Consider the following 22,591-nt stretch of genomic DNA (forward strand, 5'->3'; position numbering starts at 1 on the left):
GACTATAAAGTCTTTTCACTCTAGTCTGATAGCTGACCTAGTTACCAAAGAAGGGAAATGTATTGTACTTAATGGTAACAGCGTTGGTTCTCCCACTGTATCAAACTTAATAACTAGACAGTTTTACCAATACACTATTTCCTATTTCTGCTCCGTTCAAACTCCAACTCCCCCTTTTTGTCTGTTGGCTGTTGACTATTAAACCCCTCAGGGTTTTTTATTTTCACTTCAGCATTCCATTCAGGGTTTTTTAAATCCTACATGCTGAAAGGAAAGAATATAAGGCACAATTTTATGCTGTCCATCACAGGTCCATTTATATTGAACAAATTCATGCTGTACAATCTCAGTTGTATACTGAGGCCTTTTGTCCAATTCTTGCCTCCCCTTATGCCTTGTTAAACTTTGAGAATATTTACACAGAAAAAAAGACAACCTTAATTTATTCTTATTACTGCACTATTTATCTTAGAAGGCAGGGACATGAATAAGCTGTTATAAATCCCTACCTGCCCTAGTCCAAATGTTCACATAGATTGGGCACAGAACTACATATATGGCTAGTCAATTTTAAGCTGTAACTTTATAAGCTGGTCTGGGCATGGCCAGAGGCATCAATCAAACTGTTACCAGGCCAACCCATGGTGAGTTGGGGAAGCCCTGTATATCAGTTCCACTCTTCCTGCTGACCTTTGGGGTGCCTAGTGGTGCAGAGCCAAGATGGAGCATCCATTCTCTTCATTGGCTAGTGTACACACAAGGATAGAAAATCTTGTCTGACTTGCCCTTGCCCATATCTGACTTGCATAATAGCCTGCCATTCCCTTCCTAAAGCAAAGACAATATCTCTGCCATGGAACATAACTTCCCACCTGCAGCCCTGGAATATCTGCCTTGTAAGACAAAAAAAATGCTAATGTGATTGCCCCAAGTCACTGGCTGAGTGGGACTGCACATAGGCCATGAGTGTGTTATCAGGATTGTCCAAACATCATCTGTGACTCATTTTGCACCTCAAAACTAGGCATCTCAATAAAAGGGCTAGAGAGCATCTTTACCTATCCTGTGCAGACTCCAGAAAAGTTTCAGATTGGATGGTTGAAGTGATGCTGTTTGGGGGGTGGGATGGGGGGGGGGAATCCACCCTGAAACAGCATCATTTTCAATGTTGTTTAAACTAGGGAGCCCAGAGTCTCCCTGTAGGATGGATTTAAAAGAAGAATCTGGGATCTCTAGTCTAAACAACACTGAAAGTGATGCTGTTTCAGCGTGGATCCCCCCCCAACAGTATCTCTTTCAATATTGTTTAAACTAGGGAGCCCTGGGTGTGCAGATTTGTGAGTTGGGGAATGTTCTATAATGTGATGGTGACTTTGAGATGATCTGGTGCAAAAAAAATCATTCTTTTTTTGTGGGGGAGGGGGTGGCTGCCCACTCAGGAAATCTGGAAAACTCAGATTTTGTCCCGGGCTCCATTTTCCCTAGCTACGCCTCTGATATGAGCCCAAGGACTTTAGGCTCATTCTGACCATGATTGGGGTATCTTAAAATAGATGGAAATAGCTCCGGTGAGGACTTTGATGTTTGAATTTAGAAAAATGCTGCAGTTTAAAATATAGATTGCAAGCTAGTAGTACATATTTAACAATTTAGCCTATTGTACAGTGTCCTGCATACGTTCTGCACTTCTTGCACCCACAAGAAAAAGATGGGAGGGGGAGGTTTCTTATATTTTCCTGTCAGGACTAAACAGAAAGTTGGGATGATCTGCACTGGGGAAAGTGAAGCAGCAGATAAAAAATATTAAAGGTTTAGAAGAACCATTCACACATTTTCAATGTCTCGTCTACTTTCACACTCAATTCTGTTCCACCTCCTTCTTTTCTGTATCCCAGCAAGTTGCATGATTTAAGTGTAAACTCTTAAGCATGGTGACAAACATACTAAACCTAAAAAAAAAATCTCTAAAAGCACTCAATGACTGTTCTATAGTAAGAAATATAAGACAGCACTGGAAGATAAGACAGGACTTATCTTTAACTGGCATGTTGTCCATCTTAAGGAAAGTTCAGCAATACACATCCATCATTTGAAGAATACAGCAGCAAGTGAAACAACAATCATAGATCAAACATTACAGAAGAGGTTTCTGTGTCATCTGCAAAACCATCCTCTCAAATTGCTCAATAGAAATGAAATAAGCTGTAGTCATCAATTAATTGGGGCGATATTGCTTATTCCAGGCCAACATCAACTGTGAACCAAAATTTATGGTACAATTCTAAAGATTCTCCTGTGAATAATCCTAATTTAATAAACCTAATTAGGATTCTGAGCAGACTTCCTTGGGATGACAGGTTATTTTCAAAAGATCCAAGACAGTTTTTCCATGTACTAGTCAAGCTATATATACCTAAAATTGAATACATACAGGCAATAACGACAAACAAGCATAAGGGGATAAGTAAGGAGAATTTCTGTTGAAACCTGACACACGACCCTGATATTCGGGGGGCGGGGTGGTGGTGGTGGAGAATGATGAGGAGTTGAAAATTTATCTAAAAAAATCCAACTGAGATTATGTGAAACTGTGGAGTTTCCTAGCAACCAAGCAACTACAGCCTCAGTCTAGGCAATCATGGCAGAAAGTAGCAGCAGCCAGAAGAGGATCACAGTGTAGTGAGTAGCGTAAAGTAGAGAAAAGCTGCTAGGAAGGTAGAGAGGGTGTGGAAAATGGTGTTGGCAGAAAACATAGAAGAGAAATGGGGGAGGGAGCCTGGGAAAAAGGAGTGAAGTGAACAGGGTTGTATGGAGGGAAGGAGGGAGGAGATTAACACAGCAAGCATTTTTCATGCTTAATTTTCAAGAGTAGCTCCACTTAAACCACATTACAGCAACCAATTAAGATTACAAAAGTACGAAAGCCTATGTGCTTATACATACAGGAGCATATTAACCAATGCTATAATTAGTAGCATGATGAAGATAAATCATTTGTGCAAATAAATTCACATAAATTGCAAATAAATTTGTATAAATTACAAAAAATTACAAAATATTAAATAGCTTACGTGAATACTGAACATCAAACATGAGAAAATACAGGCTTAAAAGGACCAGATGTTCTGTGATATTTAAATAAAATAAAATAAAATCTCAAAGGGAAAAATATTTGGGTTTGATAAAGATTTAAAGAACGAACAAAGATATCAAATCAGTGTCATTAATTATTTCTTCACCTTCATTGATGCCAACCAGAACTAAACAAAATATTGTGCCCACACTGGCACCTATTTTTAACTATAAAAGGATTTGCATGTGAATTTCCATCTGTCCTTTCTTGTCCCACAACCCTTTAATTTGATCTGGATTTGTTAGACCTCCAGGACTCAGCAAAAAATCATGTGATGCAGTAGATTATCTCTGAACAGAGTAACTATAAGCAATATAACACTGCCCTGAAATAATGGGAAGAAAACTACTTCCCCTCAAGGAAACTGCAGGGTTTTTTTGCTGCAGCTTTTGAAACTGCAAACACCTCCTTAGAGTTCACTACGAAGTTCTTTGCAGGAGGTTTCTTATATGAAGTACTAATTTGGTTTGCAAGAGTTCAATCAGTAATCAAATGTCCATGTTAATTAGGTTAAAATCATGCTGCTGAAAAATGTGCTATAAATTAGATTCTGAATCATAACCTAGTCACCATTTATAATTGACAATGGCCTTAAGGTCCCTAATACTGTTAAAAAGTGATACAGAATGCTAGAATACACACAACCATAACCTTGTTCATGCCTCAATTCAATTTCTGTTTGTATTCTGTTAAGTTTAAACCATAACATCTGAGCACCAGTTCAGGATCTTGGTATTCCTGGATGCTTGCTGAGTGAAAGCTAGAACTTGGTGCTGTTATAATAACATCCAGTTTCAGAGTTCTAGATGACCTGCCCCAGAACCATCACACAGAGCATAAGTGTCATCAAAGCTAACACTGAGTCTTCAGGGAGGCTCAAGCCAGTTTCCACTGTGCTCAACGAGCCTCTTTAATAAGCATGCAATTTGAGAAAACAAAGAACGGATACTTAGGAATAATTAAATATTTTGCAAGATTGATTTCAAGATGTCCAAATCACTCCAGTTACATCACCACATATTATGTTTAAAATATTTTGGACATCTTACATTTCTATATTAAAAGCCTTAACCTTATGTTAAAATCAGACTGAATGCTCCAAGGGGCTATGTCAGTATCCCCTGGTGAATTATTTGAGAAAGCATTTTGTTTACAAAAGTGAATGATTAGAAAAAGTTCTATAAAGGAAATTGTTATTTGTAGCTTAAGACAAACTACATCTGCAAAACTGGCATTTTCAGTTTGAGAATAGCTATTTCTGTTTGGCCCTGACCCGGATGAACAGGCTAGCTTGATCTTATTAGCTCTCAGAAAGTGAGCAGGGTTGGCCCTGATTAGTACTTAGATGAGAGACGAACAAGGAATACCAGGGTCGCTATGCAGAAGAAAGCAATGTAAACCACCTCTGTTAGGCTCTTATCTTGAAACCCCACTGGGTTGCAACTGCAACACATTTCTGTTTGGAAAAAATACTAAAAAAAGGCACATGTGTTAAGGTTTTAAATCCTTACTTTTCTAATGTTGTTTATATTGCAATGCATTTTTGATGATTCAGTTACATTTTATATGCTTACGTAGTACTCAAGTTTTATTATTTCAGAACATACCATATGCTTTCTCCCATTTATCCCAAAGGAGCTTACCAAAGCACACAGCAAATCAACTGCTTCCAGAATGAGTTCTTGATGCCCAATTCGAGTAACTCCCAAATCCTCCAGTTCCTGATGAGTGATACGTAGCAGTTGGTCCCCACCAATCTTCTCTCTTTCAAAATTCTTGATATACTGCTGAAGGCAGTCATCGAGTCCTAAACAAAAACACAAAAGAATACAGAAAGCAATTTTTTCAAGTATTAAATAAGAGGTAAGGCGCAAGAGGCACAGAACACAGGACAGGACTTGGCTGGAGACAAAGGTATGCCTTACAATGCTGAACTTGGTTAAAAATAGGGCTGTCAACTCAAGCTTGGGAAATTTCTGAAGATAAGGGAGTAGCACCTCAGGAGGGCAGAGTTGGAAGCAGGAATGTGATGATATGGAGTCTGCCCTCAAAAACGACCATTTCTTCCAGGAAATTGAGATCATTAGTAATTTTCAGAGAACTACCAGCACCACTAGTAGGTTGGTATCCAAGTTGAAAGAAATACTCGTCAGCCTTGAAGCAGCCCTCAAATCACCACAAAGCTATATCCCTTCACTCCCAGAGCAGCAGCATTGTGCCCTTAGAATGTTCGCTCAGATGGCCAGATATGAGCAGTGAAAACAGTACATAGGCAGTAACTCGAGTGGAAGTGAAACACATACACACACATATACACGAGGGGGAGGGAAGGGAGGGAGGGGGAGGGGTGGCATGCAAGAGAAGAGAGGGAGGGAGAGGGAAGGGATGGAGGGGTGACATGCAAGGGAAGAGAAGCGAGGGAGGGGAGAGAGTGAGTGGTGGCATGCAAGGGAGGGGAGGGAGGGGGCTATAATCACTAACCATAGCTATCATCAATTTAAATACAAAATTACTGTTCTTAGTACCAAGAAGAGCAGGGAAGGGAAGATTTATGACAGAAAGCAGAGTAGGGTGAACTGCACAAATTTATGGCCTGTTTCCAGTCTGTTAATCATGTTTAAGAGATCAGTAAGGTAATTATCCTCCCCCATCCTGTGCTGCAAGAGCTTAAGTCTTTCTATTGAGTTCAATGGAATTAAAAGTGTTTTGATTCAGCCACACTGAACCCTATATGCATTAAGCTAGCTATTTAAATTGTGAATGTTATTTTCTTTTACCTACAAATTCTAAATACCAAACTATATATGCATTTTGCATGCAGACAGACTTTAAACAGCTTAAAAAGTACTAAATAAAATGCTTGCCATTTAGAATGATTTCATACCAATCTTTTAAAAATATTTGAAAAATTAAAACACAGTTAAGAACTAAAGACACATTTAATAATAAAGCAAGCACATTTAATATTGCTAGATTTTAAATAATTTAGATACAGGGAAAAACCCATACAAAATCTCATTCATACCATAAACATATTTTAACTTCCTTTTGGATGCATACCTTAACATGGTAAGGGGGTGTCAGTGGAACTGGGAGCAATACCATAAGGGATAACTAGACTCTGCCAAAGGGCTAAACTCCAAGCAGAGTCACTCAAGATGGAACAGTCCAGATTAGATGCCAAACTAAGATGTGTCCACTCTCTTCAGGGATCAACAGCCATATCAGCAGGAAAGACAGACAGTTCAAACAGTGCTGGGGGCAGAGGAATCCTTGAAGAGTAGCTACTAGGCAGCAGTATTAGTGATAGCTGACACTGGCAGAGGATCTTTCATACACAACGGCAGTGCCCCTTCAGCTAAACCTCTTCTGACCAACCCTTACCTCAAAAACCCTATGAAGATACAATCCAAACTGAAAATAGATATAGTGTTGGAAGATGGTACCCCCAGGGTTGCCACTCAATCAGCTACTGGGGAAGAGTGGGGGGGGAAATACAAATAGCACTGTTCTTAATGACGTGATTGGACTAAAGCCAAAAAGTACATTCACTGGCTGATGTAAATAGATGCAAAAGGAAAGTCCAAAACTGTCTAATGCATATAATAGGAATACGGAACATGAGAAGCATGAATCCAGATAAACTTGAAATTATAAAACCAGAAATGGAACGTTTAAATATTTCAATCCTGGGAGCGAGTGAACAAAAGTGGACTGGATTAGGACATTTTTAGTCAGAAAATTGCAAAATATTTTACTTGGGGAATGGCAAAACCAGAAGAAATGGAGTTGCTTTAATAATGAAGTGAAATGTAGCTCAGAAAGTCAGGAGCTGTAATGCAATGTCTGGCCGTATAATATCACAACCATTCAAGTTTATGCCTCAACTACAGGTGCTAATGAGGAAGAAATTGAAGGATTTTATGCAAGTGTCCAGGAAGAAATTGATCGTACACCTAAACAAGATGTACTGATAATCATAGGTGACTGGAACACAAAAGGAGGAAACAAAACAGAATGAAATATTGTTGGCAGAATTGCACAAGGAACACAAAATGAAACAGGAGAGCAACTCAAAATTCTGTGAGGACAACAATGTGTTCATTGCAAATACATGTTTCAACCAGCCAAATATATAATCATCTATCTGGACATCATCGAACACACATTCTAGAAATCAAATAGAAAATATAATTGGAAGTAGAGGACAGAAAAGCTATATTTTCTATGCTAAAACAAGACCAGAAGCTGACTGTGGTACAGGTAATGAATTGTTTATATTGAAAATTAGACTAAAGCTGAAGAAAAAACACCTGAATATTCATTGTGGCAAGATATAATCTAAGCAACATTCCTGGAGAGTTTAAAGACCATGTAAAGAACATATTGGCATTACTAAGTTTAAGTGAATGTAAACCAGAGGAATTACGGGTTGAAACCAGAGATATTAACAGGGGAAAATGTTAAAAGACTTTTCCTGTAGCCACAAAAAGCCAATCCAAAAAGAAATGAATGCAAAGAAGAAATGAATCCAAAAAGAAATGAATCCAAATAAATGAATGCAAAGACGAAATGAATCCAAAGAGAAATGTTCCAAAAGAAATGAAATGAAAAGCAAAAATAAATGAAAATGACTGAGGAAACTCCTAAAATTGCTACAGACAACAAGCAAAAGTAAAAGAAATAGAATCAAAAGTATAAAGACAGCATTCCAGTGACTCACATGCTGAGACAAAGAGAACTATTACAACCAGTGTAAAGAAATAGAAACCAACAAAAAAGGAAGAATAAGAGATCTGTTTCACATGATCCAAAAGATCAAAGGGAAATTTAAACCATAGTCAGGCATGCTGAAGAATTGACATGGAAATACATTAACTTTACAAGACAAAATAAAGGAAACATGGAAACAATGAAGAACTAGACAGAACAGATGAAAGGATGACAAATTCCTTCCAAGAAGAATCTTTTGAAGAAGTACCTACAGTTTAGAAAGTGAAGTGAAAGCTTCACTGAAAGGAACTAGGAGAATGTACCAAAGATACTACATTAGTGGTAGAAAATAGTGAATTAAAACACTTACAGCCAATTTTAAGGAGAAAATGCCAAAGCTTGGACTACAGCTGAGCATCAAGAATACAAAAAATAATTATTACTGAAGCATTACTCAGCTTGAGGGTGGGCAACAAATCAAAATTGCTGAAGACATTCTACTCCTTGGTTCCATCATCAAATAAAAGGGAGACTACAACCACAAAATCAGGGGATTGAGACTAGGAGCACTTTTGGACATGCAGAATAATACACGTTCAATCCACTTTCACAATTACTTGTAAGTGGATTTTGCAATATCACACAGTAAAATTCAGCTGCAAAGTGTCCCGCCTTGTTCACTGTCGTACCTACCGCCTCAGCCAGCCCGCCACCTCATCTGAGGGCACAGTTTTTGGGGAGAACACATGCAAACAGACAGCGGCTGAAAGTGGCGCTCTCACGCTGGTGCCCTTTGCGCCGTGCTGGTGGGAACATGCCGCTTTTGTGTTCTGAAAACAGCATTTTCATGCCATTTGGGGGGGGGGGTGAGCACAGCGCTGCTGCGCTGCAGCAGTGGCAGCTGTATGAACAGCGCCTCCCAAAAAGTTGTTTTTATCCTCCCCAGGGCACTGTTTTTGCGCTGAGCAAAAGCGGCCCATGAGTCGGAAGCGACTTGATGGTACTCAACATGTATATATATTTTCCCTTCATCCTCCTGCTTGCTTTCAAAGAACTGTTGGACTAGAACCCATATCTAGCCCTGCTCAGTTACGTTTAGATAGACTGGTAGGGAAAGAATACCAAAAATCAGCCTTTAGAGAGAAAAATATGTTTTACTGTGTAGACTTAGATATCTCTCACAGAGTAGTCTCTCTAAGAGAGAGTCACACCCATACAGACAAAGATCTTCGTCTTTTATAGACACAAAGAATACATACGCCATAATTCATAATCATACTTGCATACATACATACCCTCTATAGGATCATATTTCTCCCACATATGATTTCTTCCTTAAAATCAAATTGGCTTGTCTGATTCTTGTTACACAAAAGCTAGAAATTTCTGTCCTTCTCTGCCCTAAGCTACATATCCTTTCCCATAGGCAAAGGGGGCAATAAACTGAATTCTATATTTGGTTTCAATCAAGATAGACATTTCCCAACATTCCTAAGGATGGGGGTTTCCCATGGAGATTCCTCCTCAGGGTGTAAAGATTTCCCATACATCCTATTAACTTTAAAAGGTTAAAAATGATTATGACAATTATAATATGTGATTCTAATAGGATACATGTTTACACATACTTTTCATATATTTCACTATCATTTCACTGTTCATTAAAATATAGACAAAAACATTTTCAATTATCTGATCAGATTCATCTCTATTCTAACCTTTGATCTCTTCATTTCTGTGTTTATTCACATAGCCCATCTTATACAGCTGGGTATGCCTTAAAGGTCTATAAGTTGTGCCTTCTGTCACGTCTCTGGCCCTGTACCATGATGTTATAAATTCCTTAGTGATAAAATCTTCCCTGATGTGTAACTGCTGACCAGCTGGCCTTTCTAGAGAAAACCCTCTTGAATCTTTGGTTTTATAAATTCCTCATTCTTTAATCTATATATATAAAAAGCTAACCATTCGTTTGTTGGTCTTGCCCTAACGCCGAAACAGCTGGACGGATCGCCCCCAAATTTTCACATGACGTCCCTCCCTGTTGCGGACAGGTAATCGGACCTTCAAATCGCCAAAAGTCCATACCTGAGCCAGGTAAAACGTCTTTTTCCTGGCACACCAGGCCATGAAGCTGCCTCTGTTTAACTGTCACCCTTAGAATGTTCGTGCAGCATGTCTGTCTGTGGCCTGAGGGGTTGGTATGAGGGCTTAGAGTGTTCACGCAGATGGCCAGAGATGAGCAGTGAAAACAGCAAATAGGTAATACTGGTAGGTAATATGAGTGGAAGTGAAACACATACACACTTTGCCGGGTGAGACGTCAGGTGGGGTTCCCCTCCCAAACACATGCAGGTAACTTTCACTCTCTGTGCCTCACCCACTACTACCATACAACACACATACTCTCATCCACATCCAGCACATCCTCACACACCTCACTCTGCCCTCCCTCACATCCAACCACCACTCACCCACTTCCTCACCCATATTCGCCACAGCTCTCTTTTACTAAAAGTGAGCTGGAGTTTGCCTTTTTCTTTTAAGAAAATCCGCAGGGTGGGGGCAAACCAACACTACTGCCTCCACTTCTTTTGCATGTGGCCCTTTAAAAGCCCAGGGAGCTGGCCTTGATCTGAGCGCCTCACCACCCTGCCTCTGCTGCCTGACTGCAAAAGCTTCTGCCTTACCCAAGCCAGGACTGTGCGTGTCAACCAGCCTCATGGACAGCGGGATTCGAACTCTGGACAGTTCCGTTGTGGAATGGAAAGGGTTACCTTATACTAAAAACCAAGACAGCACCATATAATGATGTGAACTGAAAAGGGAAAGAGGGATTCCATTTGACCACCCCAGAAGAAGAAGAAGAAGAAGAAGAAGAAGAAGAAGAAGAAGAAGAAGAAGAAGAAGAAGAAGAAGAAGAAGAAGAAGAAGAAGAAGAAGAAGAAGAAGAAGAAGAAGAAGAGGAGGAGGAGGAGGAGGAGGAGGAGGAGGAGGAGGAGTTTGGATTCATATTTCCTGTAGATTTCTTTCCTGTAGGAGACTCAAAAGGGCTTACAACCTCCTTGCCCTTCACCCCTCACAACAAACACCCTGTGAGGTGGGTGGGGCTAAGAGAGCTCTGAAAAACTGTGACTAGCCCAAAATCACACAGCTGGTGTGTGTGGGGAGTGCACAGGCTAATCTGAATTCCCCAGATAAGCTTCCACAACTCAAGCTGCAGAGCTGGGAATCAAACCCGGTTCCTCCAGATCAGAGGGCACCTGCTCTTAGCCACTATGCCACTGCTGCTCCCAAAAGGTTATGCTGGGGATCATTGGACCTGCATGGACATCTGTGTGGGTTGCGGACTGTGATGAGAAGGACAATTGCCACAGCAACGCGTGGCCGGGGCCCGCTAGTATCAAATATAATTTTCAGGCCTATTCTCCTGTCCCACAAATCATAATACAATATGATCCCATAGAAACAGGGACTACATTAGAATAGTAGGTTATATCCTGCACAGACCCAGTAACAGTTACTGGGACCCTTTCTAGTGTTGTTAATGTGTCTAATTGGATTATTATACAATTTTAATTGAATTTTTAATTCTCAAATGTTTTAGTCATGTTTGTTGCCCTGTAAACCTTGATCATGTGGAAATGTTCATTAAAATGTTTTAAATAAACAGATAAATGGTCCTGCTAACCCTTCCTTTTTCCCTAAAGTTTATCAGCCCATTAACTAAAGCACTGGTCATTTAGCATGTGGAAAATTTGGCAGATAAATCAGAGATAAAAATGCTGGGATTTTAAAGCAATGCATACTTTTATGTCAACCTGTTAGTTTATTGGTTTGTTATATTTTCTTTCTATCATAAAATCCTTCAAAACTAATACAGCAATAGTAAGACTGTTGTTTACATTAAACATTTTCTATTAGTTATTTTTAATGTGAATTTGATAATAAATATTCAAATGTGAGGAATGTTCCGAAGTTAGTAGGAAAATCAGGTACATTCAATTGAATTAATTTTTAAAATGAAATTAAAGGCTTCACTTTGTTCTAAGATAAAAATGTTAAACTTGGTAAACTCTAATACTATTTATTATTTCAGAAGTACTCTTATCCAGCCTAATTGTGGGTTTTTACACTAGAAATGCTGACATGCTCAAAAATACAAGTGATTAATACTGTAAGCAAATAAGTTTTGGAGCTAAACTTTCCCTAAACTGTGAGAAATTAAAGAACCACACTAAAAGTTTTCAACTACTGGAATGAAACTATTACTAAAAGATAAGACAGTAAAAGAATAAAGACCAAGTGTTACATAATGAATCAGAGTGCAAGAAAATACAGTCATGGCTTCATCATACTAGATGCTGTAAGTCTTTCTTGGGTACCAATCAAGCAAGATTCGTCAGTGGTGCTTAGAAATTATTTGAAAAAAATCGTCAAATTCTGAGTCTAGATGGAGCATGTTGGGACACATAAAAAATGAAGGCTAGAAACCCAAACATATAATGATGTCCAGAACCAATAGCTCTCATTTGCCAGACCTAACACACTTTACTTATCTTTCCATTTAAAACATTCGTAAGCTGCCTTTCCACCTAATCAGGGTCCACAAGGAGGTAGACAAAGAACCTTTAAACAATTAAAATACAGTTAAAATGATGAAATCCAATTAGAAGTACACAAGAGAACAAACATGTGAAGGGCTAATAAATGAAAAACATAGCAAAAAAAGTCTTCATTGATTTCAGAAGACACTGAAAGATTAATCTTCCTGTGGAGAGAGTTCCAAACTTTTAATGCCACAACAGAGAAGGCTCCTTTCTCAGGTCATGAGAAATATAGTCTCAGATGACAGGGGAAACTGAAGTAGGACTTCTGAGAATGACCCGAGTGAACAGGTAGCTATGTATAGAAGAAGGCAGATGCCATTTGCCTTGGTCACGTGGGGGTGAATTTGGCTGCACTTCCCCCCATTCCCCCACCCACCAGCCTCTGCTCACCCACCGCTTCGTACAACCTTGTCGCCAGGCCTGCCACCCACTGCCTCACATGTACCGCCACCTTACCTGACTCACCACCTCACCCGGCCCGCCTTGCCGCCTTGCTCACTACCTGGTTCGCCTCCTCACCTGCCTTGCTGCTTTGTTTACCACCCAACCCACTGCCTCACTACCTCACCCGTCCCGCCTTGTTCACTATCGTACCTACTGCCTCAGCCAGCCCGCTACCTCGTCTGAGGGCACAGTTTTTGGGGAGGACACAATTTCAGGGCTTGTCCCAGACACCTTTTTCTCCTGGAATGCCTTCCACAGCTTTCAAGCTGGTGTGATCCCACAATCTCAAGTACTTGAAGGGAAAAGATCATACAAATCCCTAATAAAACATAAGAAAAAGTTGGACAGTCATGCCAAATGGCAAGCCTTAATTAGGGCGGCAAAAACCAATGATTCCAGAACTTTTTGGAGACTAATAGCACAGAATAACAATTTTTACAACTTTACCATGGCAAACACAATCCCAGCAGAAGTCTGGGAGAGTTATTTCTCTGACCTCTATAAAGATCAGCAGGCTCTAACGTGGCATCACTCTGTCTTGTCTGATATCCCACTATGGCCTCCAGTGACCACGGATGAAATTAAAATCATGATCTTGCAATTGCAAGATGGCAAGGCCCCGGGAAACGACTTTATACCACCAGAATTACTGAAAACTAATGTAGAATGGTGGGCCCCAGTTTTGGCTGAGCTTTTTACTCATATCAATAGCACCGCCTGTATTCCATCTGATTGGAGTGCTGCAATTATAGTCCCTATTTTTTAAAAAGGCTTATCCTCAAATCCAGCTCATTACCGACCAATTAGCTTTTTACTTAGTGTTGCAAGCAAACTATATACTAAATATCTGTGTATAAAACTACTTGAATGGCTGAATAGAGAAAAACTATTGGAGGATGAACAGGCTGGCTTTCGTAAAGGCCGTTCAACTATGGATCACTGCCTGATACTAAACTACCTGGTAGAGAAATATGTGCTTGTCAAAAAGATCACTATAATGCGAGCTTTCGTTGATCTTAAAGCTGCATTTGACAATGTAACTCGTAGTCGGCTTTGGTCAAAGTTAGCAGAAACTAATATCGATAGACGCCTTCTCCACTTAATTGTCAAGTTACATGAGAACACGACCATACAGGTAAGGTTCTCACACAAAGGTCATCTAACAGCCCATCTCTACTCAGAAAGGTGTAAGGCAAGGGTGCCTTCTAGCACCCCATTTGTTTAACTTTTATGTTAACACATTAATAACAGGGTTTCATAAGAAAGATACCCATGCACCTATCCTTACAGCTGATAAGAGTATAGCCATTCTCATGTATGCCGATGATGCTGTTGTATTATCATTGACAAGAGTAAATTCAAAAAAAACTGAAGATATTTGCTCAGATATGCACAGAGGAACAGCTAAGTATCAACTACACAAAGACCAAGATAGTGCATTTTAATGCCAAATTTAAGAAACTGAAATGGCAGTTGTTAGGTCATCAGATTGAACAAATAAAGTGTTTCAAATACCTAGGTGTGGTTTCCCAGTACAACGGAAAACCCTCAGCCCATATATACAAACAGCCATACACACAGCACAAAGGAGCTCACAGGCAATCCTAAGATATTTTTTCGATCACAAGGGGTGGATTTATTCCAGCGGCAATTAGATTATTTGAAGCTAAATCCCTGGCACAACTCACCTATGGAGCCCCATTGGCAATAATTTCGCATTTCACTCTCTATTAGAGAGTCCTATCCACATTCCTCAGAGCTCTTTTTTAACACTCCTAAATGTACAGCTAATGTAGTTTTAAGACAAGAAGCAGGGTTGGTTAAAGTTGAGACAACCTTTTGGAGGCTTATTATCAAATACTGGCTTAAAGTCCTCTCCCATCCCATGGGTTTATTGCGCTAGCTTCTGGCAGCAACACCATATCCAAGCTGGCTAGAAAAAATAACACTTAAACTTACACAGTGTGGTTTGGATCCTGTACAATTATTGGAACTGGATCATTGCAGAGCAACAGCCTTGGTCTATCAACGGCTCAATGATATTGAAATGCAAACAGATTTCTCCTTGTTACCGGCGTTATATAAACCATTAAAATCTTGGACAGGTATCTGGCTGCCCCTTACCTGTCAATATAACATCTACGAAATGCCGCTGGGCCTTTTCAAGGGCCCGTTTTGATGCTTTTCCATCAGCCAATCTAATGGGCAGATTTCAAAAAATCCCACGACATAGGAGACTATGTGTTTGTAACTCAGGGGAAGTGGACTCTGTATTACATATTTTATTGCATTGTGAACTCCATAAAGGGGAAAGGGAGGCGTTAATTCATCCATTGTTTATCCAGTACAGAAATTTAACTAGAGTTAATTCCGACTCAGTTCTTGTGAGAATTTTGCTGGAAGACCGAGTTTCTCTTATATCTCAGCAGGTAGCTAAATTTTGTATGCTGGCATATAGTAAGAGAAGAACCATGTTGGGACCAAGAGCCAGACCACATGAGGGTGACCGTAAGAATGCTACAAGCTGATGATATTTTTTGTGTGGATTTCTGTTTCGTGGATTTCAGTGCAAATTCGATTGTTCTTTTGTTTGTTGTTCCTCCTTTTTCTTGTTCTTCTCTGCTCTTTTTTGCTGGCCTAATGGCCGTAATAAAACTGAACTGAACTGAACTCCTGGAATGCCACTGTCTGACGCTGATAGAAGTCAGGTTATAAGCAGAACTGTGTTTGTAGTACTGCAGCTTACCACTCTGTACCACAGAGCATTACTCAGAGTGAAATCACTCAGCACAAATAGATTTTGGTCTTCACAATCAATGCAAAAGTAAACATATTTAAATATATTTAAATAAATTTAAATATTAGATATAAGTAAATATTACTTATACAGTAATATATTTAAGGTGCTATAAACTTTGCCTTGTTCATGAAGCAGTAACTATTAGAAAGAACGAAGCATCAATTATTTCTGAATGTAATGGGAAAATAGGGGGAGGAGGGAATTTGACCTAGTAAACGAAATCACTTTGCAACCATCCAAACATTGTCTAGCAAATATAGCAATGCGACTAACGAGCATCTCTATTCATTTTTGCCAACTGTTGATTCATGATTTGGTCATTTCCAAGATGCAGCTGTTCAATCTTTCAATGTCTAGCTAGCCATCAGTAGCTCTTAGTCTTCACTGTTTCTGCCTCTCTAACATGCCAATTTAAGCAAGTCCTACTCAAGTCTATTAAGTGGTAATTACTCCCTAGAAAGACTGCATTGCATATAACTTCATATAAGAAAACTTACAAATGATGATCACATTTTACTTAGAATTGTATCAAATACAAACTAGAACAGCCCTATTAACTGTAGCATCTGAGAAGCCAGCCTACAAAGGTTCAAGCTGTGATAGACCAGTTAGCTTCCAGATTTCAATGAAGCAGCAGTACTAATCCAATAATAACCAGAGGCGTAGTTGGGAAAAATGGATCCCATGGCAAAATCTGATTTTTGTACCACCACCACGCCATGTAATCAATTGCCCTTCCCCACCACGACCAAACAACTATTTTTTTGCACCAGGCCATTTCAAAGTTACCATCACATTATAGAGAATGCCCCAACTCACAAATCTGAACACAGCAATGGTCCATGCCACACAGCAAAATACTGCCCTCCCGCCCCCCAGCCGGCACTTACCTTAGCTCAGCCGGCTGAAAAGAGCAGCTGGCTGAAAAAGCAGCCTGGCTGGGCCACCAGCTGAACTAAGGTAAGTAGGGGGCAGGAGGGCACGGGGGTGGGGCCTTGCCCCCACAGGGCCCATCCCGCTACCCCTGCCTTTCCCTCATTTATTTAGTTCAGCCAGCTGCAAAGAGCAGCCAGCTGAAAAAGCAGCCTGGCTGGGCAGTTGCTCAGCTCCACGGCCTGGCCTCACCAGGATGCTCCAGGCTGCGGAACCTGGCTAATGGGGTGGAGCCGAGCAGGGGTGCCCAGCAGCAGTCTCCCTCGGGCCTGGCCCAGCAAGGCCGGCCCAGCAGCGGCTTCTGCCCGGCCTGGAAAGGCAGGACAAGGGGGGGAAACAATTTTCAGCCAGATCCAAACTATAAAGATATGGTGCTTTTTTAATTATGAAGATTCTGTACCGTTCAAGTTCAGGCCTAGATGAGCAACTACCCACTCACCTTGCCCCAAACTTTAGTAGGTAACACTACAAGGCAACTGTGCTATGCTACAAGTTCAGAATTAAGTAAGCAGTAACTATCACACACACACACGCACACAGAGGGATATAATAGTTGATTTCTTTTCTTTTTTTGGCTCCTGTATTTTTCAAATAAGCAGAATGTCTTAGATTTATAATCCACTCGGAGGGCAGATTTGGTCAAAGAAGTTGGACATAAATATAATTTTAACAATTAAAACACTCCCAAGTTCTTTACACTACATTACCAACTATCAAGGCCAAAATCTGAGATTTGTGGGACGCTTGCTATGATTGAAATAAAATATGTCTTAAGTAATTGTAAGAGGGGAAAATTCCAACCACCCAGTTTTGCTCTTCTGTAACGATCCATGGAACTGCATCCAGATGCCTAGCAGCATAAAACAGCACCATCCAAACTGGAACTGGCACCACCGTGACACTCCCAAACAGGCTTCCAGGCAGTGTGGGAAGGCTCAAAAAAAACCTCACCACCGGTGAAACGCATCTATGGACCGCAATGGACTTACACCAGCCAAAGGTTGGCTTGAGTTCAAACTGCGGTCTGCCAGCATAATTCTGGCAAAGACCGGGAGGGAGCTGACTCCTCTGGCCACACCCCAACCCACCCACACTACATCGATGGTGGCAGATAGGCCATGGGATGCTGGCATGGAGGTGTTCAGTGCCATGCTGGTGGCTGACAGCAGCTGGCATGGAGATATTCAGTGCCATGCTGGTGGGGTGACAGCGGCTGAATGCCAGGGAAACCAACTCTTTGCCAGGGTAAGTGGCCACGGTCAGCGAATTTGCCAACACAACAGTGCAATGTTCCCGAAAGTGGATTCACCACCACCACCCCCGATGGAAATCTAAAACTGTTCAAGCTCATGTCCTATCTTGATTAAACTAAGCCTTGCCAATTTTCTATGACTTTAGAAGCCATCCTAAAAAATTAGGTGACTAATTTTTCAGCCTTGAGAGTTTTGTATTGTAATGACCACAGTTTTCTAATTATTGCTACTATAAACCCTCTTCAAAGTTTCTTGCAACAAAGCACTGTATTATATGAAGACATATAGGAGTGATGCTGGTTGTTATCAATACAACAGAAAGCTAGCCTCTAACCTTAGAATAAATTTATTTACTTCACTTATACTCTGCCCTTCTCCCCAGTGGAGACCACAACAACTTATATCACTCTCCTCTTCTCAATGGTAAGTAAATAAAGAAAATGTCAAACAAAACCTGCTACAGAAATCCTCACTTTTCCCAGTGTTCAAAAACTTATCAAAATGTGGCTAATCTGCATATCAATGCCACTGCATGATTAAGTGCAAACATCAAACACAAATGGAGCTATCCTAGAATGACAGAAGCATTGGTCCTCACCACTTAGAAGGGGGGGGAAGGAGGAACAGAATTGGGTGTTCTTGACAATATTCCATTTCTGTTTTAAGTTCATTTCCAGAACATTTTGTTTGCAAAGAATAACCAAGATATACGGACACTGTCGTCATAAATATGAAGTACAAATGAACTACTCTTTTGATGGTCTGAAATAGCCTGATCTTATCAGACCAGTAGGGTCAGCACTACTTTCCATTTGGATGGGAGACTACTAATACAGTCCAGAGTCACAATGCAAAGGCAGACAATGGCAAACCAATTCTGAACATCTCTTGCCTGAAAACTCCACCGTAAGTCACATTAAGTCAGCTGTAACATGACAGCAAAGAAAACAAAAGAAAGGAAAGGAAATACCAAAGTACTTTTCTTACTCTCCTTTGTTGACTATCTCGGTTCTTTGGCTGCTCAGTGCAATGAAATCACAACTTCACCTACTTTTGTTTAACAATCATGGGTTTTCCTTTGCAATTTGCTTTTTGTTTTGTTTTTTTGGGGGGGTCAGCATGCATTAAGCATTTGCTCATTGCTCTCTCGACTCTTTAGCCTCACATTTAGAATCACATTTGTGTGGATAACACAAATAAGTACAAGACAGAAGGGAATTGCAAGATTGGTAAACTGGAGCATGCAAACAGACCTTTAGTATCAAAATACAAAATACAAACTACCAGATCTACACCGAACTGAACTGTTAATGAAGTCTCCTGGGGAAATATATTCATACACCATATGTATAACAACTAATTTAGAAACAATACGATATGGACTAAAAAAAAAAAGCAAAACATGCATTTAACACACTACAAATTGCCCACGTAACAGAAGATCAATTCAAGGGACAAAGTTTTTCCCCCAAGAAAACAACAGAGCTCCATTCAATAAATGTTAAATTAGAAATAAGTTCTTGCAACTTACTCGCAAGCATTATCAGACCATAGTTCAAAACTCCTACACATGTCACATGCAATTTTTAATTTGGCTTTTTGAATTATCTGACAAAAGGCTAAATGGGTAGTATTATTTTTGCTAAGACAACCAGAATAATAGAAGCATATACTAATATTGAATATTAAAATCAAATACCTTATCTCAGCATTTAGTAACGTCATTAAATACCAATTGACAGGCTTGCCACAGCTATCACAAATTACATTGTTGTGATGTATTATTAAAACTGTGTCACAAGGACACAAGAAAAATGTTCATTATGCCTACAGGAAAGGTAGCATTGGAGAAAATCAGAAAAAGTTAATCCTCATATAGGTTATATTGACATTCTGAAACCTGAGTAACAAGTTTCCACTGAATGTTCTAAATGAGATTCTTGTACTCTAAAATCCTAACACTCATCAAAAAAGTACCTCTGAAGGTAAGTGAATATTTAACATTTAATGATGCCTCCCACTTACATAGAGAAAATGGTATATCCAAACACATTCCCAGTCCTGATACCATTTATCACTAGTAGATGGGCTAAAAATGTAGTGATCTTAATAGCCCTATCTTGTCTGGAATATGGTTATGATTTCATTTTTTAATTATTAAAAAAACCTGCACTCTAACCAAACCTTAGATGTTGCAGAATGTACCTTCTAAAAAAGATTTAGAAGACAAGGTAAAAAATTTAAAGCTTCACATGAGTAATTCACCTATAGGAAGGAGGGGGAAAGGAAGATAAAATATGAAACCATAACTCAACCAAATGGGAACCAAAAATCTTCAGTTTCAAAACAATTGTTTTCCCAACAAATATTCAGTTTAGTTGCAATAGACATTCTTTGCTTGGATTCGTTTAAAAAGTTATCACCTGCCTTGTCAGTATTGGAATTCCGTTTGTAACAAGTTCACTGTATTAACAACAGTTTAATTCAATTAAAATTCTAATGGAAGAGCCAAATGATTGAAGCGATCAAAGAACTGAAACAAGAGCTGAAATAACCTGAAAGCCACTGAAGAAATTAGAACGGGACGGGGCAGAGGTCCCACTCTTAAAAATAATCTTAGTTCAGTGAAGGAGTGCAATCCTAAACTCTGTCACTGAAAGCTTTATCAGTTCCAACTGTGCCAATGCAACAAGATATAGTGATATAGCTCAAAACATGCTGGTGCCAAGTTGTGGCACCAATGTATAAGTAAGATACCCATAATTCAGATGTGCTATGGAGTGCTCTCTCTCTCTCCTCACTTAGAACACAGAAGGTAGATTTAACTTTTGTAGCATCACTGCTGTCCTTCTCAGTGTGTTTGCCTGTTAAATGGGAAGACGGCCACATAAGGTATCTTAAACCATTTCCACAAAGCATCCTGGATTGGTTTTTCCCAAAAAATCCTAGTCATCACACAGTGATCTACCATGCAAAGGCTAATGCATTTGTTCCTTCCCTTGTTCCTTCCTTTGTTTCTTCCCTATAAGCCAATTATATAAAGAGTAGCATTAAAGGAATGTGTTATAATCAGTCCCTAGTCCAAAAACAGCTGATTTTAAAAGATTTAAATAATAATCTTAAACAGAAAAATTGCATTGATTTTAAAGTGACTTCAGTCTAATTAATTTCACATTGGAATTGGAATCTCGGCTTCTATACAACATTCTAAAAGAATACTTACAAGTTTTATTTACTGCAGTAGCTTCAGTCATTTCTCTTTATTGTTAGTTATTATGCTTAACTTTGTAAAGCTCTATGAATAAGCAGTATTTTACATGAATTAATACAGATGCATTATTAGACTGTCTTGCATAACTGCTTATTGATGAAAACACAAGAGAGGAAAAACTGTGACCATGTATTTCAAAAGTTGAGTGATGAAAATGTCACATAAGAATGATGAAGTCTGAGAATAATGGCCATAATATAGCCGTTGTTCAAAAGTCACTATCATTTAATTATGCTAACTTTATACAGAAAAATATACATAATACTAATTGGATTTATTCATCATATGATATGGTGACAGCTAGGCCTGGATACAACTCTTGTTTCACATGTAGCATAATATCATAAGTGAAAATAAATGAAAGGATTTCGTGAAATAGCATTCATTCTTTTTTAAAAGCAAGGATGGAAGAAAGATAAATATGGTATAAAGCAATGTCAAAATAAACAGTACTTCTTAAATAAAAGAGCAATTTAGGTTAAAGAATACTTCTAGCACCTAGGGTACTCAACAGAGATAATTTTATATTCTGTAGGACATTTCACAACAAATGTTGCTTTCCATGGCTTCATCCAGCTACAACAAAGAGACACATTGTTGTGAACCTCAGATGATAGGAAATTTTAAAAGAACCGTTCACTTGTTGCAGCTATTCTGTCTTATAGGCTTATTAAAGTGAAAAGTCAAAATGCCTCTAGAACACATGTTGCAGTGATTGGAACACTACATAGAATAATAACAAATTTATGATTTATTTATTTATTATCGAAGTTGTGTAAAATTTGTTTTAAAAGAAATATATGATTTTATGACTCCTAGGATTCAGTCCTGCTATATGTGGATATTTCCCTGACAATCTTGCTGAGAACTGACTTCAGCGGGTAAAGTAGACAACTCAAACCTACAAAAAGCTTATTTCACAATACAATTAGCTCAGATACAACTCATGCAGGGTTGGATTCCACAGCTTTTGTACAGAATCTACATGCTATGCTTTAGATACAGGCATTAGATCTGAAGCTAGTCTTCATTAATGTCCGTCTTCCAAAACAAAATACCAAGTGGATTTCTATTAAGAACTGGAATCCAAGAGTTTCAGTTTATACCGTTAATATTCATTTTATTTTTTCCCCTTAACATGTTCTCCCATTTTTTCTCTCTACTCAATAGATATAAGCCAGACAACTGACCTTCACTCATTACTGAGCATATCTTCATTTTGCACAGAACATTAAAACGTGAGCATGTCGTCACGGGAAGGGGAAAGCGTGTTAAAAATGACAATTTCAATAGCAGAGAACAGCTTAATAAGCTCCAACAGGTGAAATTAAGCTCACTGCATACTGATGTGCTAGGATTGCCAAACTCCAGGTGGTGGCTGGAGATCTTCCACAATTATAACTGAGCTCCAGGCCCAAAGATCAGGTCAGCTGG

At 39.3% G+C, this 22,591-nt stretch overlaps 1 protein-coding gene across 16 annotated transcripts in view; it reads right to left on the reverse strand.

The window, feature by feature from the left end:
• The window catches only part of CNKSR2 (connector enhancer of kinase suppressor of Ras 2), a 202,880-nt gene that overhangs the window by 172,047 nt on the left and 8,242 nt on the right, over nucleotides 1–22,591 (reverse strand). For all 16 annotated transcript variants that reach the window (XR_007244273.1, XM_048493561.1, XM_048493560.1 and 13 more), the window contains exon 2: nucleotides 4,777–4,940. Coding sequence is in view for 15 of the 16 variants with exons in the window: in XM_048493561.1 (XP_048349518.1) it covers nucleotides 4,777–4,940 (164 nt within the window). In the remaining variant the exon portion in view is untranslated. The remainder of the gene's footprint in view (nucleotides 1–4,776; nucleotides 4,941–22,591) is intronic.

This window comes from Sphaerodactylus townsendi, linkage group LG04 (genome assembly GCF_021028975.2).
Source record: "Sphaerodactylus townsendi isolate TG3544 linkage group LG04, MPM_Stown_v2.3, whole genome shotgun sequence".
NCBI classification, from domain to species: domain Eukaryota; kingdom Metazoa; phylum Chordata; class Lepidosauria; order Squamata; family Sphaerodactylidae; genus Sphaerodactylus; species Sphaerodactylus townsendi.